Source organism: Fulmarus glacialis, unplaced genomic scaffold, assembly GCF_000690835.1.
Source record: "Fulmarus glacialis isolate BGI_N327 unplaced genomic scaffold, ASM69083v1 scaffold7979, whole genome shotgun sequence".
Classification (NCBI taxonomy): domain Eukaryota; kingdom Metazoa; phylum Chordata; class Aves; order Procellariiformes; family Procellariidae; genus Fulmarus; species Fulmarus glacialis.
This window is the reverse complement of record NW_009235137.1, coordinates 45,241-64,288: the sequence shown is the minus strand read 5'-3', so window position 1 is coordinate 64,288 and position 19,048 is coordinate 45,241. Positions and strand designations below refer to the sequence as shown.

At 46.7% G+C, this 19,048-nt stretch overlaps 1 protein-coding gene across 1 annotated transcript in view; it reads right to left on the bottom strand.

Moving 5' to 3' along the window:
- Positions 1–19,048, bottom strand: part of COL17A1 (collagen, type XVII, alpha 1) — a 36,238-nt gene that overhangs the window by 1,433 nt on the left and 15,757 nt on the right. The window contains exons 19-51 of the mRNA XM_009585898.1: positions 18,909–18,935; positions 18,391–18,435; positions 18,125–18,229; positions 17,526–17,588; positions 16,830–16,865; positions 16,635–16,688; positions 16,211–16,246; positions 15,982–16,017; positions 15,503–15,565; positions 15,112–15,147; positions 14,665–14,736; positions 14,276–14,302; positions 13,543–13,578; positions 12,968–13,003; positions 12,665–12,745; positions 11,620–11,655; positions 10,849–10,929; positions 9,578–9,631; positions 9,415–9,456; positions 8,533–8,589; positions 8,325–8,384; positions 7,770–7,796; positions 7,641–7,682; positions 7,413–7,478; positions 6,998–7,045; positions 5,834–5,947; positions 5,421–5,558; positions 4,742–4,825; positions 3,609–3,737; positions 2,391–2,480; positions 1,720–1,833; positions 1,324–1,476; positions 104–523 (exon numbers count right to left, since the gene is read on the bottom strand). Of these exons, the coding sequence (XP_009584193.1) occupies positions 104–523; positions 1,324–1,476; positions 1,720–1,833; positions 2,391–2,480; positions 3,609–3,737; positions 4,742–4,825; positions 5,421–5,558; positions 5,834–5,947; positions 6,998–7,045; positions 7,413–7,478; positions 7,641–7,682; positions 7,770–7,796; positions 8,325–8,384; positions 8,533–8,589; positions 9,415–9,456; positions 9,578–9,631; positions 10,849–10,929; positions 11,620–11,655; positions 12,665–12,745; positions 12,968–13,003; positions 13,543–13,578; positions 14,276–14,302; positions 14,665–14,736; positions 15,112–15,147; positions 15,503–15,565; positions 15,982–16,017; positions 16,211–16,246; positions 16,635–16,688; positions 16,830–16,865; positions 17,526–17,588; positions 18,125–18,229; positions 18,391–18,435; positions 18,909–18,935 (2,508 nt within the window). The remainder of the gene's footprint in view (positions 1–103; positions 524–1,323; positions 1,477–1,719; positions 1,834–2,390; positions 2,481–3,608; positions 3,738–4,741; positions 4,826–5,420; positions 5,559–5,833; positions 5,948–6,997; positions 7,046–7,412; positions 7,479–7,640; positions 7,683–7,769; positions 7,797–8,324; positions 8,385–8,532; positions 8,590–9,414; positions 9,457–9,577; positions 9,632–10,848; positions 10,930–11,619; positions 11,656–12,664; positions 12,746–12,967; positions 13,004–13,542; positions 13,579–14,275; positions 14,303–14,664; positions 14,737–15,111; positions 15,148–15,502; positions 15,566–15,981; positions 16,018–16,210; positions 16,247–16,634; positions 16,689–16,829; positions 16,866–17,525; positions 17,589–18,124; positions 18,230–18,390; positions 18,436–18,908; positions 18,936–19,048) is intronic.

Here is a 19,048-nt window from a genome sequence, read left to right as displayed (position 1 = left end):
AGCAGGAAGGGTGAGGGAAGTGAACAGTGTTTCACCAAGTACAGGGGGTTAGGAGTTGTGGGCTGGGACAGGGAGGGTCAGGACAAGCAGGTGTTCCACTCACTCTGTAGGCTCTCTGACACACGAAGTGCCAGCTCGTTGTAATCCAGGGATCCAGTGAAGGAGTTGCTATAGGATCTGCTTGAACTTGTTGATCTCCTGTGTGATTCTTCCTCTGTCAGCAACCCATCGAAAGACCCATCACTGCCCATGGAGGCATCATATGAGCCATCGCTGCCTGCTGAGGCACTGTAAGATGACATGCTGCTCATGGAGCTGCCATATGAGCTGCCTGTGCCCAGTGATCCCCCATGGGATCCCTCAGCACCAAGGGATCCTCCATGCAACCGCTCGGAAGTCCGTAACCCTTGGTATGATGAAGACATAGACCCAGCCACCAAGCCACTATCTCCTTTGGGTCCTGGTGGTCCCCGTGGCCCAGGGGGCCCAGGCGGCCCTGAGATGTAGCTTCGAACTTCATCACCTGCAAAATACAAGAGGGGGGACTTCAGGGACACTGGGGTACCTGGGCTCCCCAGGCTTGGCAGAGGTCCTGTGCTACCACCTGAATGAAGACTGAAGTGTGAAATTCTGTCCTGCCAATCATCACAATAACCCTCACTCACTGCCACTTCTCAGGCAGCAGGCATGTATGTCAACCTTGACCTCTACAGATGGCATGATACCTTCCTTCTTCCCATCTCTCCCACAATTTTGGCTGCCCAATCTTGGAAACATGCCCAACGATTTTGCAGAAGGGTGCACTCCTCTCAGGTCAAATTCAGCGTCTCTGCCAAAACAACCATTCTGTGACCAATCTCCCAAAAGTGAGGGGATCCCCATGTTTTTGAAAGGCTGCTCTGGATGACTTGCCAGCATGGAAAACTCAGACCAATGCTGCTTCACAGCTGGCTCAGTGCTGCCTTCCAACCCCTACATCATCCATTGCTCTGTAGGCAGGCGTTTGTCAAAGAAAATGCTTTTCCCACGGCAAAACTCTGCAGATGACCTTACTAAGCACTCGCTGCTCAGTACAGGCCAATTGTAACTGCCCAGCACCTGTCCCTTTTGGCTCACAACACAGACTTTTGCCTTGCTGTTGGACTGAGAGGACACAAGCCTATGGGGTGCAGTGTAGACCTGGCTGTAGGGATAAGGTGTTGCTGGAGCCCCAATTCAGGGAAGGCTCCTGCAGGACTGCCTCAGCTGTGGCAGAGCCAGCAGCCTACACAGGGCAGAGCACGGCTCAGGGTGCGTGCAGGATGATGGGTGGCAAACCCTTACTCTTCAGGTACTGAATCAGCTCGCTTCTGAACTCGTCACTGTGGGTGATGTCAGCGTAGGACAGGAGGCCGGTTCCTGAGAAGCCTGGTGGTCCTGGAGGGCCAGGAGGGCCAGGAGGACCCTGGACTCCAGAAAGGGAGGAGTATCCCACACCTTGAGAGAGAGGAAGAATTATTTTCTGACAGTGAGAGGACAGGAAATCACACATGTCTGGGGATCTTGAAAGTTTAAAGGCTCCAACCCCAACTTCCATCCTTTTCCAGCTGATGTTGATGAGATTATTTTTTTTGAAGTGACCTTGTTCTCAGTGGGCAGTCACAGCCCTTGGTAAGCTAAATCTCAGCCTCAGTCCCCCCAGAATCTCCCTGCCAACTGTGAAAAATACAAGTGCTTTACTTTGTAGGTAAGCAGAGACGTCCTCCAGAGAGGTGCCAGATGATCCGGGGATCCCTGGAGGTCCTGGGGGCCCTGCAGGACCAGGGGGCCCGACAAGACCACTGAATTCAGAGTCTGTAAGACACAAGGGAAGAAAAGGAGTTACCCAAACCAACGCAATCCTGATGAACCTTCCCTGACAATACAGGTAATGCCAGCTATGGCCAGGTATAAGGCACTTTTTTCTCCCCAGCACCTTCTGGTGCAGCCTTCCTGGTAGATCTCACTTCCCTGCATGTAGACATCACATTGGGAAGTCAGGAGATCCCAAAGAGGGTAGAAGTCCCTAATTTTAAAAATACTTTTAAAAAGTGGCATAAGAAATTCCTTTATGCTGCAGAGTTTGGAGAAGACAAAGGGCTCCTCCATCCCCATCCCCAAGACAGCACCTCACTGCTGCTGCTCTCCACAGGAGCACAGTGACCTGTCTGCAGCCCCTCGCAGCCTGTGCAGGTCCTGGCAGAGCCCAGGAGGCCTGCAGTACTGCTAACTAAGGCAGAGGGACCATCAGAGTCTCATAGAGGGTTATTTGTAGTGATGGGCAAAAGGGGAAATTCTGTGACTAAGCCTGTAAAAAAAGATTCTGGGGGTGTATAGGGACCTATGACAGGGGAGTAAAGAAGTTTGCTCACTTCGCAGGTATGTTGTCAGGTCACTGTAAGATATACCAGGTGTCCCTGGAGGCCCAGGTGGTCCAGGGAGCCCAATGCTCATCCCAGAACCTGCAAAATCAAACAGATCCAACAGTAGCACATTATCAAAACAGGCTGTTAGAGCGTGAGCAGACAAGCTGTAGGGCTTGTTCACAGGCAATGCAGGAGGGACTCCTGCAGGGTGGAGTGTTCCCATCAGCAGATTGTGCTGAGAACCAAGGCTCAAGCCTTGTTCTGGACTTGGAGTTAAAGCTTGTCCTGTTAATCCCAACACAAGGGCACCCGCAGACAGGCAGGCATTAGGCCTCTATTCTTGGCAAAAGCTCTGCACACCTCATGAACCCCTGACATGGAGCGGGAGCACCCCAGGATATGCAGCTCAACTGTGACCCACTGGCTGATGCATGTGCTGCTCTCCCTGTGTCTGCCTATCTGCAAGCAGCTCTGGTGCAAAACTTTGCACCTTTGTGATTTGCTTTAATGAAATGTCCTTGCTGATAAAATGCAGCTGTCCTGCTTGAGCTGTTGGGGTGCTGCTGTTAAACAGCAGTTTCCTGCTTCCAGAGCCAAAGAGGAAATTCCCACCATCTTTGGAGCAGCCCATTACTGAGATCTGGTCTCCAAGGGCAGTTCAGAGAGAGTGAGCATGGACCAGGCTGTGCTTTTAAGCAGATAGTTGCAGCTACCAGGATTAGGCATTTTAGCACTGCTATTGGGAATGCTCCAGAGTCCTCTCTGTCCTACAGTTCTTACATGCCATATCACCCCTTTACAGATGGGAAAATGAAGCAGAGAGGTGGAATTTGTTTCAACTAATTTTAAACTTCTAAGAGTTTGTTGCCTGGGCTGCCTTGAGACAAAGTGGGCATAGATCAACCCTTCCACAGAAAGATATATCCTGGCCACAGAGCCAGTGAGAAAAGGGTTATAAAGGCACTTGAAGGTGTTGATGGGGCTTCTAAGATGGCTAAGATTAAATGATGTTCCTAAGCTCAGTTTTTAGCAAAGCAAGAACTCATTACTAGAGTCTGTGGATAGTATCTTTGTTCTCTTCCAAGTCTGTCACAATCCTTGTGAGGAGGTGTCCAAACGTAGGGATTCATGCAGTCGACACTGAAAGAGTTTTCACTGACAGCATGAGCTTTCTGCTCAGCTCCCAAAGGAACAGAGGGAAATGCACACTAATAAAGACATTACTTGTCAAGTAGCTGATAAACCGTCTGGTCAGCTCATCATAATCCAGTGACAGAGACATGCCATCTCCCCCTGGTCCAGGAGGTCCTGGTGGGCCCCGAGGTCCAACTAGATACTGACGAATTTCTTCTCCTGAAAATGAAAAATGCATCTTTTAAGACTGTCCAGTTGCTGCAAAGATGCTAGGTGTGAGGGGTTCCCAGCCTGTGAGCCAAGCCCCTACCACTACACAGACCATCAAAACCTATGGATACAAAGCTACTTTCCTCCCTCACTTCCTTTTCTGAGTGTGATCTGCCCTGTGTATGGTGTCACAAACATTTGTGACAGGGCTGGGAACCTCCTACAACCCAGGGTTTGAGGAGGATGAGAATTTGGATTGCCAAAGGGACCTCCTTGTGCTCTGTTTCTTCAGGATACCCTGGACAACATCTTGGGTAAAGGGAAAAGACCATGCTAAGCTCTGGCATTTCAGCAGCCATTTGCCTGTTTGGAATGTGGAATCTGATTGACGCCTCACTGGATCACATAGGAGGAGTGCAGTGTTGGCCAGCATCATCAATACCTTCAGGCGCAGCAAAATGACATCCTGGTGATTAATCTATCAGCCCACAAGTAACAGTGTGTGTCAAAAAGAATACAGAGCTGGGTATCCTCCTCACCTTAAGAACAAAGACTAGCAAGGCTTTGGAGTGGGCAAGAAGGAATGGGGAACCCTAAGAGAGTGGAGGAGCTGGAAAGTAGAAGCCCAAGGTTTAGTGGGAGATTGGGGGAAATTGTGGGGAATTCCTGAAAAGGAGGGACATAGGCAGATGCCACCCAGATAGCCAAGAAGGGAAAAGGAGGCAAGAGAGTGGGAAACTGCAGAGTTACAACAGGGTATGAAAAGCAAACAGTAAGAAAGCATAGCTTCTGGAAAGCATGCAAACTCTCCAGCACAAGACACATAAATCTGTCTCCAAAGGACTTGGAAGGAGACATCGCAGGTCACTCAGCAGCCTAAGGCAGGCCTTTGCCCTCAGAAGCAGCTGCTGGTAACTCTGGTTGGAGGAAGAAGACTGGAAGGGAAGGGCAGATCACCAGGCTTCTAGGATGCTTTACCCCCATTCCCCATGTTTCCCTTCAGGGTCACTTACTCTGCAGCATGTCCAGAAGTTCTTGGTACAAAACAGATGTAGTTGATACCGAACTGGCAAATGACTGATAGCGATCTGAAGAACCTGTGGGAATGAAAAGGTTTTATGTCAGGCAGGGTTAAGAGGAGACAGAAGGTGAAGAGGGGTCAGGCAGGGACAAAGGAAAGCTGAATTAATCTGGTTTAACTGATGGAATGGGCTTCCCATGCTCCCAGCCATGAATCAGCTGCTGTCCAACACAGCCTGGTTGTCCCCACAGTGGTGTGGTCTGTGCTTTTCTGACTGAGATTCCAGGCTGCTTCCAAAAGCTCTGGGAATTTCATCTGCTTCAAGAGGGCCCCAAGCATACAAGACAGCCCCAGAACCTGAGACCACATATACCAAATACAGCCACCTCTGTTTGGGTCTTGGGGACGTTACAGGGTCTAACAGCTATGTTTAATGTGAGACTTTTTAAACAGCAGCAACTGTTAGTTAATCTAACCATCAAAATGGGACAAAGCTCAGAGGCCACCTCAGCTGTGTGGAGTGCTGGGCCAAGACTGCAGAAGACGAATAACTGGGTTGCAGTGCTGCTATTTAAAGACGGTTGTTTCTACTCCGGTTTTCACCTCCTAGGTGTTGCACAAGCTCAGCCTAGAGCGTGACTCAGTACAGAGCTTACCAACACGGTACTTACTTGTCATATAGCTCATAACACGGGTAGCCAGCTCCGCATAATCCAAGTTTGTCCCATCCGCAGTGGTGATGACTCCAGGTGGGCCTGGAGGGCCTGGTGGGCCTTGGGCACCAGTCAAATAATGCCTTACATTGTCACCTAGGTAGGAAGCCCAAGATATGCCCACATCACTAGAGGGAAGACAATGGCCATATGCACAATTACTGGACCCTCTTCCCCTGGGAAGAAGCAGGCTGAGAGAAGGACAGTTCTGCAGAGGCCACAGTGGGCAACAGCACTTCATAGTATTCAACAAAAATAAGGTCAGAGGAGCAGGGCTGCTGCTTCTAAAGGGAGAGTGACAAGGGGCTCAGGGAGCAAAATAGAGAGAGGCATGCATCTGCTGACCCACAGCAAAATCTCATTATACTCACTTTTCAGGTAGTCAGTAACATACTGTTGAATCTCTTGAGATGAACTTCCACCTGGGCCAGGAGGACCGGGTGGCCCAGGAGGTCCTGGGGGTCCCTGAATTTGTCTGGATCCACCTATAGAAAACATTGTAAGGAGAAGGAATTTTTTGGCCTGGTTGCATTAGACCAAGAGATGCTAAAGTGTGCTTGCATTGAGTCCTTCCCACAGGTCTGGAAAGAGCTTTGGGAATGGACTATGGAGGGGCTCCCCCTTCACCTCAAAACACAGTCTGAGCATAGGCAATTAGGTAGTATAACGTCTTCAATTAATTCGGCATCTTATAATTCAGCCTACGCAGCTCTGCAGGGCTGAGCCCAGAGACCTGCCTGGCTTTGTACTGACAGACCTGGTCAGTTTGTGCACCAGAGTGCAATGCTGTGCAGAAATATAGATAGAGATCCATAAAGCACTCAAGCTCATTAGGCTAACCTTACTGCCCTGGTGCTCCCAATCCCAGCCAGCCTGGGCAGCACCAGCTCAAGAACCTCCTCACTAGTCTCCATTGCAAGATACAGGTGGGCCCTGTGCGACTCCTGTCACCATGGTGTCAAGTGACACCTCATGCTCTTTAAGGTGTCTGTCTTCCCAGCACCCTGAGGTAGTATTCCTAGGACACGATGTGGAGAAGCAGAGGGCTTGTTCACATGGAGGAATACTTAAGTTAATCCATATGCACTTCTTGTGAAACTGCATTAATATCCTGCATACAGAGATGCTCTTGTTCAGAATGAAAGCAGCTTAATTCACGTGAATCCACCTGAGGTTAAGTAAAACTGAACAAAGGGCACTTTTGTTCTGATCAGAAGTGTTTCCACAAGAGGGTTCAATGCAGCTTCCCTAATCCCTTGTGGAACATGGTTAGCCAACATGGAATCCCTTTCTTCCATGTCCCATGAGGACAAACTCTGGCTCAAAGGATTCCCAGTAAGCTGGAAACAGAAAACTTGCAATTCTTAAATTGTCTGATTTAAGGCAGGCTGTGAAAAAAGAGGTTTTGAACACAAATCCCATCAGCGTTAGGTTGGCACCCACACTTGTAAAACCCAAAGGAGCTTTTTCAAAGTCTCCAGGAGGACGTCAGCATTTCTTGATAATATGAGAGCAATGGTGGTCTGGCCTCTTACCTCGAGATGCTCCTGGGATGCCAGGAGCACCTGGGACACCTGCATCACCTGGAAACCAGAGTGAGAGAGACAGACAATTGTGTCACTGCATGTTGCATACTTGGTTGTGTAAAACAGTTGAGCTACATGTTATCAGAGAAGCAACCACCCAGCCCTTGTAATGACTATCTTGAATTAGCAGCTTGTTGGGGAAGAGCAGAAGGAAGAGGGCACAGCAGTTTTTCTGAGCCTTGTTATCTGCCCAGGTGCCTTGCGCTCAGAGCAATTCTATTGCCATGGTCCTGCTCTGCCTGAAAAGGCTGGGCTGGGCACAGCTGTAGTTCTCAAAGGACCAAGTTGCTCCATCCTTTAGTCTCAACCACTCTTGGCTGTGTGACGACACCAGCAAAGAAAGAAAGAAGACTTTTAACTTCACCTTTGGGTCCAGGTGGGCCTGGCGGGCCTGGAACTCCTGGAGGTCCCTGCATGGTGATTCTGTCACCTGCCAATTGCAGAAGGAGAATAAGAGACTCACAGGAATAAAGTGTGTGGACAAAATCCTGGCTCCACTAAAACTAAGTTAGAATCAATAGAGCAGGATTTTGCCCCCTGGTTTCAGCCTAGGGACAATGAACTCAAAGGAGGAAAGGGGACACAGACTGACCGTGGGAGGAGAGTGCTGAAAGGCCAGGCTCACCCGGTTCTCCTGCATGGAACACAGAAATGCAGGAGCAGTCATATACACAGGCAAGCTACACTGCACCCCACTGATATCTCCTGGAAGCCTCCTTACCCGTAAATCCTCGTGGGCCTCGTTCACCTGTGATCAGGGAAGCAGAGGAATCGCGTTACCATTTGCTTTGTTCTGATCTGCAACATCCCAGCCCACACTGTAGAATATTATCATGGCCTTTAATTTGCAGGGCAGAAATGGGTAAAGGGTGTAGGTCCCATCTTTTCCTGCCAGCTGAGAGTTGAGCTACACTTCACAGTGCCACCTCCTTGCACTGACTTAGCCAAGTCCACACTGCATTTTGTAAAAAGATTGTCCCCCTTTAATGGCAAATCTAAAGCTCTGAATGCTCCTGAATCTAATGGGCTTGCAAAGTTGGGATCTGAATACAGCAATTGCCTTGACACGAGGATTGGAGGCTAATACATTTCTCTGACAAAGACTGATTTGTTTTATGGCAGCAGATAGGAGTCCTATTTAGTGACCACTGTGCTAGCTTTCTTACAGCCACAGAAAGGCAGGACACTTTCTGCTTCCAAGACCTTCGTTCCTTCTTTTCAGTCTGAGGTGCAGAGATCCATCTAGTATCTTGGTGAAGCAGCAGGATATACCCACCTTGGTCTCCTTTTGGGCCTGGTGGCCCTGGTGGACCTGGTGGGCCTGTGAAGAATGTATCTGTAATTAAAACAAAAAGGTTTCTTCATGACATCCAACAGAACATGACACAAGTTTTGTCTGGCTCCACCAGGTCCTAGCTCTCTGGAACCCCAACAGTTAGAACATCCCCAGGGCACAGGTGAGGGAATGAGTGGGAAAAACCTACCTGAGGTGGACATGGAAGATCCTGGTCTCCCTGGTGGGCCTGGAGGTCCTGGTAATCCTTCTCCTAGGCAAAAGGGACACAAACAGGCTTCAGGAAGGATCAGCCTCAGCCATGTAAGTAAATGCATGTCAGAATTGCTACATCTCCAGCCATGGCCATAGCTCAAATATTTCCAAGTGTAGGCTAGTATCACTGTTTTCTCCACACACATCTATCCCTGTTAGTTATTTTTCATTATCATTTGCCACCACAGCAGACATAGGACAGAGAAATTCCTTTCTTTGTGGTACAGAGTGCCTATCCCAGCTGACCTTCATGACATTAAGAGGGAAGGTTCATTTCATCACACACCTGACCTGCTCCCCTTTGCTACTGAGCAGAGTGCAAGGAATGGGGTTATGCTCCTGTCTCGTGTCCTCCTGCACCTCCCCTCTTCTGGCTGTGAAAGGGAAATCTGTGCTACAGGAAGTGGAGTGGGGATACGTTCCTCATGATAAGAACTACTCCATCTGTCCCTAGCTGAAAGTTAAGGCTGGACAAGTCAGAAGTAAAGACGGAATTGATTGCAGTTACTTCCTTTCGGGACTTGAGAATGTTGAGTGGCTTCCCAAAAAGTATGGCTTTTATGAATTACTACTCCGGCTAACAAACCTCTGCCAAAGCAAATCTTCTCTCTTGGGCAGCGTCTTGCTACTGTGAAACTATATTGCAGTGAAATTGTGTTAGTAGGAACCCACTACGTGAAACTCTGCTTCCAGTAAAGTCAGCTCTACTAACTTCCACCAGGTCCAAGATTGCACCTGGCATACTGCAACGCACAGGATAGAGGCACTGGAAAAACCTCCCACTTTCCTGGTTTGTTTCAGATAAACAAGCTCTTACCTGGGGGGCCACGAGGTCCAGGGGGTCCCTGCACAGATTCACCTGATGAAGAAAGAAAGAGGGGTATTACAGAATATTTACTCAGCAAACTGCATGGCCCAGAAACGTGCCATGTGTGTTAGCATCCCCGTGCTTACGTACTGAGCTCTGCTAAATTACGTACCTGGTGGTCCAGGGGGACCTGGAGGTCCTGCTCGCCCTTGTAAATCTGCCAGCACTGTGCAAATTAAACACACACAAAAAAGGGAAAATTGTTGCTATGGAGCTACTGCTGCTATGGAAACACTGTCGTTACATTGCTGTTAGAAGCTCTTACAGTCAAAGGGGGACTAAGGCAGGACCTGGGTAACCTAAGCCAAAGTTGAGGCAGAGAGGGGAGAAGAGTGATGCGTTTGGTTCCCAGCACGCAGGTTAGGACATGAAGCAAAATACAGTGCTGAGCAGGCTGGCAGCATATTGGAAACAGGCAGGAGATCTCTCTGGAGACTAATGGTTGCTGGGGGAAAGAGCAAAGGACCCAAAGGCTAGAGAAGAAGGGAAAGAACTTTCAAGGAGAGGAAGGATTCTTTCCACAAGGGGCAAGTTTTGGGAGGAGAACATTACGCAGCCATTATTTAACAAGTAGCTGCACTGTGTTATCTTGATTGGAGATGTATCCTCACCTCCAAGCTGAGGCACAAACTCAAAGTTCAGTGATGCTGAATGGGGGATGAGACAGTACTGAAGCATGATCTGGATCTACATGACCCCATTCAAATGGTGATCAGGCAAGAACCATTTATGATTTTATGCCCTCCTCTGCCTTGCCTCTCCTGTGCACTTGCAGAGGTCCCAGATCCTAGGAATACAGATTGTAAGTGCACCACACATCTAGTATTGCACAGAGCAAGCAGACACTTTTCTCGGGATGCTGCTAAACCATTCTGTTCTGCTCCACTTATTTTATTCTTAAAATAGCATTTGCTCCCCTGTGAATTTGTCCTCTAATTCACAGAGAGATTTTGAGTTCTGTTGCTTAGATTACCGTGCCTTTTCAAACTGGTTCTCCTCTTACAGATGGCTCTGTGTTCATATTACATAGGGAACTGCCCTGTGCAAACACAAGTAGCTAAAAGGCCAGGCTGAAACCTCACAGCTCTGTGACCATCTCTGCTGTTGGGGACTGTTCACCAGTCACCATTCCTTAGCTTTCCTCTCTGTGACATGGGCCTAGTGCCATCTACTTCCTTCTGAAAGCACTTTGGGATACACAGATGAGAAGGAGGGCAGAAGGAGTAGCTGGTATTGCTGTCCCACCACCAAACATGGACACACACAGTTGCCCCATGTCACGCTGAGGGGAAAGAGGTAGAGGCATCTCCTGTTAGCTGTGAGCAGGCCTTGAGGCCTCTGGGACCTCTCCAAGCATAAGAGTGGAAAGGCAGGCCCACTTACTTTGAGATGTTAATGATGAGACTTCTGTTTTGATAGTTTCTATCACAGCTTCACCTGGGGATCCCTTCTCGCCCCGTGGACCTTTTTCAGGAAAAAAAAGGAGAAAGTGAATTATTTAACTGAGAGAAGGTGACATTTTGTAACCACTCCTCACCTCCTCGACAACAGGTTCAGACTTTGCGTACGTAAACTGGGGAGCGTGAACTCAGTCCCCAGCTCTGAGGGATACTGTATTCAAATGTGGAAATTACTGCACAATTTGCCCTAACAGGATCATAGAAAACTGGATAGAAAAGGTTCTTAGGAGTCAGCTCTGTTCAGGCCCTTCCAAACAGATGTCTGCCCAATTGGCAGTGGTTTCACGGTGACATTATTCCCAATTTGGCTCTAGTTTGTTCTCCCACCTTTCAAAATGGCAGAAGGTATCCAGCTGGGCTATATCCCCTACCACAGAAAGGCAACTGTACTTGAGAAGTTCCTTAGAAATACCAGCCTCCGGAAAAAATAACGTAAGAAAAAAAAGTCATTTGCAGCATCCACATCACAATGGCTCTTACCACCCTCCTTTTTCCCCTGGGAAAGAACAAAAGAATAGAAATTCTTTAAAAGATTAATTAAGGCAAATAATGAAGCAAAATTAACTGAAAGGAAGAAATCTGCAAACAAAAGGGAGAGAGATTGTGCCAAGGGCTGAGAGAATTAGAAACAAAGAAAGAACTAATGAATTCAGTTCTCTTAAGAAGCAGAATCAAAACTGATGGAGAAAGGTACCTTGCTGTCCAGGGAGACCAGCTGGTCCAACAGGACCTGGTTTCAAAGGGACAAAAAACAGATTGCATTAGAATTTCCTGGTTGTATTTTACAGTAGCAGGAAAGAATCAATAGGTCTTTTATAAGAACTGAGACTATCAAATAATGTATTTATTACACAAGTAAATGGAATTGCTATGGGATATGAACTCATCAATGTCCCATGTATTACTTGAAGGTCCGGAGAAGAGGCTTATTTTCCATCATGTAGCAATTAAAGTGCTTGGTGCCTCTTAGACTGGGGAAATAACCAGAATGTCACTGACCACAATAAAAATGCAATAGGCCTAACCCTCCTCTTGTATTCCCTGCTGCAAATCGAGGCTAGCTCTACCAAACCAGCTCCAGGATTAGCTCCAGCTACACAGCTGGGAGAGGCACAGAAGTGCCATGAGAACCGGGGCTCAGGAACTCTGCTGCCTGACACCAGCGTGCTGGAGGGCGGTGTCTGACCTGGAACAGAGGAGTATGAGGACCAAGCCCATGCATAGCCAGTCTGTGTGTGTGTATTTGTGTGAAAGATTTGTAGATGCTCACGTGGGATTTCTGCTGTCTTGAGTTCAAAGCTAAGACAGGAAAACAAGCGCTTCCTGATTTCAGTAACTGTGCTGGGAGAGGGATTAGACACAAGCCTGCTTTCCTGAGAGGCAAAAGAACTTGATTCTACTCACTGGATTTGACCTATCACTACTTTGTACTCATCAGATCAAAGGACAACAACAGTGTTCCCAGTTTCTTCATCTTCTCAGCCCTCCCTTCTGTCCTGCCCTGCTGTGATCATATCCCATTTCTCCCTTGAGGCTGCTGCCTCCCTAACTCAGCCTGAGATCTTGGTCTTTCTGCAGGGAAGGGTGAGGACCATGAGTATCTAGACTGCCTGAGCAATCTTGCCTCCCAGACAGGGCAGCCTGGCAGAGACAATAAACATCACACATTAAATTAAGAACTGGATGCACAGCAATGCAAGCTGCCTGCAAAAACCACAGCAGAGGAGCAGCTTCCTCACCTGGAACACCTGGGGGTCCAGTGGGGCCAGCTGGGCCTGGGGGACCTGGTGGGCCTGGCAGAGTAATAGTTGACGAACCCTCTGAAACACAAAACGCATACACTTGCACACATACACATATATATACACATCCAGCGAACATGTAACAAATCTATCCCTAAGGAATCACACATCTATAGCATACATGTTCTTCCAACACAGGGAGGTCTGACACACTGTTGAGATTAATTTAGGAGACATAACAAAAACCAGAGAAAATCCTCCAAAAGCAGAAGTGTTTGAACTTCCCACAGCACTACATACCAGCACTTATGACTTTTCCTGGAGCTCCAGGTTCTCCTATGAAAAGAAAGAGACAAAAGATGAACTTCTTTTCTGGGGAAGAGTTGTCACTAGCTCAATGACATTGTCTTATTAAACATGTGATTTCTCTTCTCTTTGCCCTTGATCTCTTGTCTGAGAAGTCATAGCACTAGAAAGTCATGGGGGAAGCAGCAGAGCTCAGCTAATCCAGAGATATCCTTTGATCAGCTTTCCAAGCACTACATCTGCCAGAATAGGGCATAGGCCTTGATTTATCCAAGGCAGGCACACAGCTTCCATTGCAGTCACCAGGCATCATACTCATATGCTTAGGGCAGAACAAGATTTGCTAAGGTTTTCTCAGTGGAGAACTGTCATGCTGAGTGCCTCAGCAGATGCCCTGCCTTTCGTGTACGCTCAAGGAGGCTTTGGCTACCATCTGTTTCTCAAACCTTCTCTTCCTAAAGCCACTAGATGCCACTGTTGATTCAGGAACTGGTCAGCAGAGCAGATAATTCTCCCTAAAATGAAGTGCTTAGAGAGAAAATGAGTATTAGGGAAGAAACAAAACTTACCTTTAGTCCCTGGTCGGCCTGGGTTGCCTGGAAGTCCTGATATGAGGTAGATGAACAATTTAAAATGGTTAGTGCAAATACTGTTTGTTCTATTTTTTCCAGGTACCCCAGCTGGGTTTCACTTGTGGGTTTATAGAATGAACCCCCTAATCAAGGGGGCTTTCAGCATTTATAAACAGGTCCCTGACAACAAGTGGAGGAACTCACAGTGGACTGTAGACTGAGCTGGTAGTGTCCCCGGCCATAGTTAAGGGCTTGCCTTCTCCCACTGCTCCGTGGACGATGGCACTGCTCCCTAGATTTACCTGTAGCTTCTTCCAGGTACTGCTCCCTGTCCTGATGCTCCTGGATAAATTCCCTGGTGACTTGCCCCCCAAACCACCTTTGCTTGCTGACGTCACATCCTCTGTTTCCACCTCTATTGCTACATCCCCTCCCCTCTGTTTCTGCTACTGATTAGAAGGACTTTTCAGTGATGCACAGGGAGCTGAAACATGTTATTTGTTACAAGCTATGTTTTGGGGAGAGGCAAATTTTCAAACACTCTGAGGCCCTGCATTCATCAAAATTTACACACCAACCACAAAACCTGTCTCAAAAGCAAAGGGAGATGCAGAAACCTCGGGATATCACTTTGGAAGCCCCGAGCAGCACAGAGGGAAAATTACAAGTGGTTTTTGAGCCCATATCAAAGTGTATCATTGATAAGTTGGAACATGGTGGAAAAACCTACCTGGCGGTCCTTGGGGTCCTGTGAGACCTGGAAGAAAAAGGCAAAAATTCTAAAATGTCTAAACAAATTTCAGGTGGAGAAAGGATAGACAGGGAGAAAAAGATTACATTTACTTAAAATTATAGCACACAGCCCACAAGTGCTGTAAATTGCCCTAGCACCTGGTATGTAAACTGAATATTGGCTCATAGCAGCTGATGTTCTTGTTTGCAGTGTGTGCAATCCTGAGATCACAGTCTAGATTCCCTGTGTGTTTTCCTTTCATCGCCATCTTACAGTACAGAGATCTTCTGCCAGCCTTAACTTCAAATTAAGATTGGAAATTGTTGACAAAGACATCAGTGTTCCTGACTGAGCAAAAAGTATTTTTGGTCTCTGTATGCTTTTACCTGGCTGTCCTGCATCTCCAGAGGGTCCTGGAGGGCCTCGGGCTCCTGGCATTCCCATAAGACCTGGTTCACCTAGGGATATAATCACCATTAACAAGCCAGAAGTCACTGACTTACAATCTACCAATCCATTCAAGCTTGGCCACCAGCTGTCCTGCAGCGCTTTCTGCCTATTGTATCTTCGTACAGCCAACTGGCCAGTTCCAGCATCAGTGTCTGGGAGATGAACGTCAATGACAGAAGAGTTCCGTAATGAGAAGAACTCTGTCACAAGTTTACAGCCAGCTCCATTATATGGCTCATTCTTACATGGCTGACTCTACAGATCTTTTGAGACAGCAAGATTCCAGAACATGTATCTGCTGCCATCTTCTCCCACCCCTTTTAAAATCAACCTCCTGCCAAATCAGAAAGTACCTGCACTTCTATCTCAAAGGAATCCCTTACCTTTTTCACCTGGCTGTCCATCACGGCCAGCTTGTCCTGTCCAAAGAAAAGAGATTGTTAAGGACTGCTGAAATAGTACCACAGTTGCCCTGTCCTACTAAGCAGAGCACAGCCCTAAACACAAGAGAGTGGCTTTTCATCATATTGTATCTGGAAGAAACCTTGGCTGCAGTTACTGAAGATCCAGAAAAAGTTCACTTTAGGACACTGTCACTGTAGGACATCTTTCCTGAGTATACAGACTAATCTTAGCTATCTAGGAAAAAGACCTAGGATCACAACCAGTAAGATTCCACTCCCATGTTGTTTCCTTGTCTGTGCTCATAGAAACACACTCTGGGTGGAAATGACATTGCCCCACATATAAACACAGCTGTTTTCTGTTACCCACCTACAGGTCCTTTAGCCCCTGGCTCTCCTGGAGGACCAGGCATTCCTCTTGAGCCTTGTTCACCTGTAGTAAAATGGTATGAAAATGAATCAAACAAATCTTGGTGAAGATACAATTTACCCCTGTCAGCAATATTTGATGCTTTGCAATTGAGAAACAGCATTGACAGGATGTTCAAGCCTCATGATTTGTGACTGTCTCTGGGCATTAGAAAAGCTCAAGTGAAGTGAACACAGGGCACATAAGGGAGAATTTCCCTAAAGCTAAATACAAAGATTGCTACCAAGATTACTGGAATTAAGAATGGGATCTCTTTGTTTAAAACTTGGGTGCAAAAATAAAACTCCTATAACCAACAACATCATTGTACTTTTTCAGAAAGCTAACTGGGATTGGCTGGGCTATACTGTTATTTGAAAACTCAAATAATGCACGTGTATATTAGATAGGCTGTTACTGTAGGAAAACAATCCACTGACCTGTCATTCCACGAGAACCCTTCTCACCCTGATCACCTGCGGTACAAAAAAGGGAAGGATTCTGTGAGATTGTTTCATTGTAAAATGTTTCCATCAGAGAAAATAAAGTCTGCTTTCCAACAAGAACACAGAATAAAAAGCCAAAGAAGGATAAGGTTAATACCCATGGACGGTATTTAAAGGAATCTAAAGAAAATATCCACAAAAGATATTTAATTCATCAACATACCTTTGGGTCCAGGGGCTCCAGCGGCTCCTTTCTCACCTGAAAGATATATGAATGATTGAAGAATAGTAATAACAAGTCAGAAGGGAAAGGAATTTCATGCATTAATGCATGTAGGGGAAATACAGGTACTCTGATATCAGACAAACTCAAACCGGAAATTCCTTTCCTTTAATACAGCTCCATCCATCCAACCATGTTTCCTCACCTAGACTGCTCTATTACCTCTGTGTCTCCTGTATTTCTCAATATTTGCTTGCAATCACTGACTAAATCTACTTCCTCCTCCCCTTTCCTCAGTCTTGTGCTTTTCTTTGCCCCTAGCATCAAAATGCTACATGCTCAGATCAAGTCTGCTACTCAGAGCAGTGCTAGAAAAGCATATCAGCTAGTGCTGCTGTAATTGCCAAGGGGAAAAGAAGCTTACCTTTAGCACCTGGGAGACCTGCTTCTCCTCTAAATCCTTGTAGGCCGGGAGGACCTGCAGAAAAATGAGATGGGGGATTTAACTCATCCCACTCACCACTATGCATCACTGAAGGAGAAAAACTATGAGAAGCTGTCACTCTGTTTTGGTTTTCTCTAGTCTCTAGATGCCATAGCAAAGGACTGCAGCACTCACCTGGAGGACCTTGTGGGCCTGGAGAACCCATCAGACCTGTGAATAAGGAACATGGATTTTTTTCAGTAACACCACAATTAGAAAATGAACAAGTCTCTTTCAGTTTGCCCAACAGAATCCACAACCCAATAGGTGTTTAGCAGATCGGAATTCCCCCAGCCACTAGAAGAATTTGCATCACTGGCATCCCTCAAAACCAGGACAATAAATCTACACAACTTAGTTCTTGTGACATAGAGGAAGTGGTTTTCCCTAAAGTAAGGTAAAGAGAGCCAAGCCTTCCATCTTGGCTGAGACGCTGGGATCCGTGCTTCAGGTGGGACCCGTTTTTTATAGTGCAATTTTTATCCCAGTTACATGGGTTGTAGAGCTGTAACTATGTTAGAAGCCTGTTAGGTATATGGAGCTTACCTTATTATTTCTGAAAGCATAGAAAAAACAGCTGGAAACATCACACATCTTAAAGATTGGTGTTTTGAGAAACCTCCCTGCCAATCCCCACTCTCACTAAAAATCTCCAAGAATTTATTGCTCTAAAGGTTACGTGTACCTACCAAAGTAAATTTTATCTAAAATGAGGACCATTAGTTCACTTTTTTGATTACTGCAGTGCAACACAAGTGAAACAGGAAGGCTGGAGTGCTCATTTACTCCTAACCAGTCTGCTAGGCTTTCTCTGTCCATCTTCTTATTTACCTTTAAGGCCAGCAGAACCTGGGGGACCAGGTGGCCCTGGAGGACCTGGCTCACCAACAACACCTGCAGAATAAGAGCATTAATAGATACTGTAGAATACAATTGTGATCCCATTTTTCCATTATTCCATCTCCTGTTATTCTTCCTCTGGCAAGTGTCATGAATAATCTGCTGGTTAGTTCAAAACACCCAAATAAGCACGAATTTTCCAAGAAAAAAATCTCATCTCTCTGGGCTTTAGGATAAGCAAGACAAATCCCCCAGCTTTGGTGACTTGGATAACAGGGAAGAAGATGACCTTGATACTAAGCGCTTTTGGCTCTGCCAAACTGAGACCTGGCAAAACAAAACAACCTTTGTTTACCCATTGCAAGTTTGGCAAAAAAAATCCCTTAGGCCAGATTCGTCTGTGCTGGGAAATGTCTAAAATGAAATCAAATTCTACCACTGAGGTGTATCTGTGCTGGGAAATGTCTAAAATGAAATCTGGATTTGAATATCAAATCAAATTCTACCACTGAGGTGTTTTATAAACTAGGACCAAACACTAGCTTTTGTCCATCTCTGCTTTATCCAAGAATGGGACACCTAGTTCCTACCTCTGTCTCCTTTTTCTCCAAATCCAGGTGGCCCAGGCTCCCCTCGACGCCCTGGGAGCCCTTCTCGACCTCTTTGTCCTATGGGACCTTCCATGCCAGGATCACCTATAGGAAACAAATGCCTTGTAAAAAAAGGTGTCTTTAAGGCAGGCCTTGGGCAAGAGGATCCAAGGCCACCTCCATGGGGGAAGGCAATGATCACACCAACCGGGTGTCCCATGCCATGTGTCAATCAGTTGTGAGAGAGCATTGATAGAGATGCTTACCCATGCTGCCTTTCTGTCCTTTCGGTCCTTCTGGCCTTTGAATGCCTGGAAAGAAAAACACAACAAATGTCCAGAGTCCTTGTCTGTGTAGCATGAAAGAATAACATGCAAATCGGGGGAACCTGAAGCCTGGAGGGATTAATCAGCTGAGGTAAAGAATATATTACTTGGAAGGTGAATACTTGAACAGGGATCTCTTTAGAAGAACACAATACGTGTAAGAGCACAAGGAATTTCGGCCAAGTACTCATGCAGCTGTAGGACTCTTTCAATGGTAGGCTGAGATCTTCACACTCCCTAATTAGGCATGTTCAACTAAGTGGAACTCAGGCTGAGGCCTCGCTTGTAACCAAGTCTGTGAGCTGTGTCTATAGCTCAGCACCAAGTGACTTACTCTATGCTAAATATTGACTCTTTAGAGAACCACCTCAAGCTAAGTTTTCAGTGCAAAATTTGCTCTTGCCTACAGTAATATCACTAAACGTTCTCCCTCAAAGGGGAATTGTACTACTGCCTACCTGGGACACCAGGAAGTCCTCGCTCTCCTGTAGGGAGAAAGAAATAGACAGTCAGTGGGGAATAGGTCTTCCCTGTCTGCCACTTTGGCCGCCCCTCACCCCCCCATAAAAAGGAGTTTATGTTCCTGGCATGTTTACAA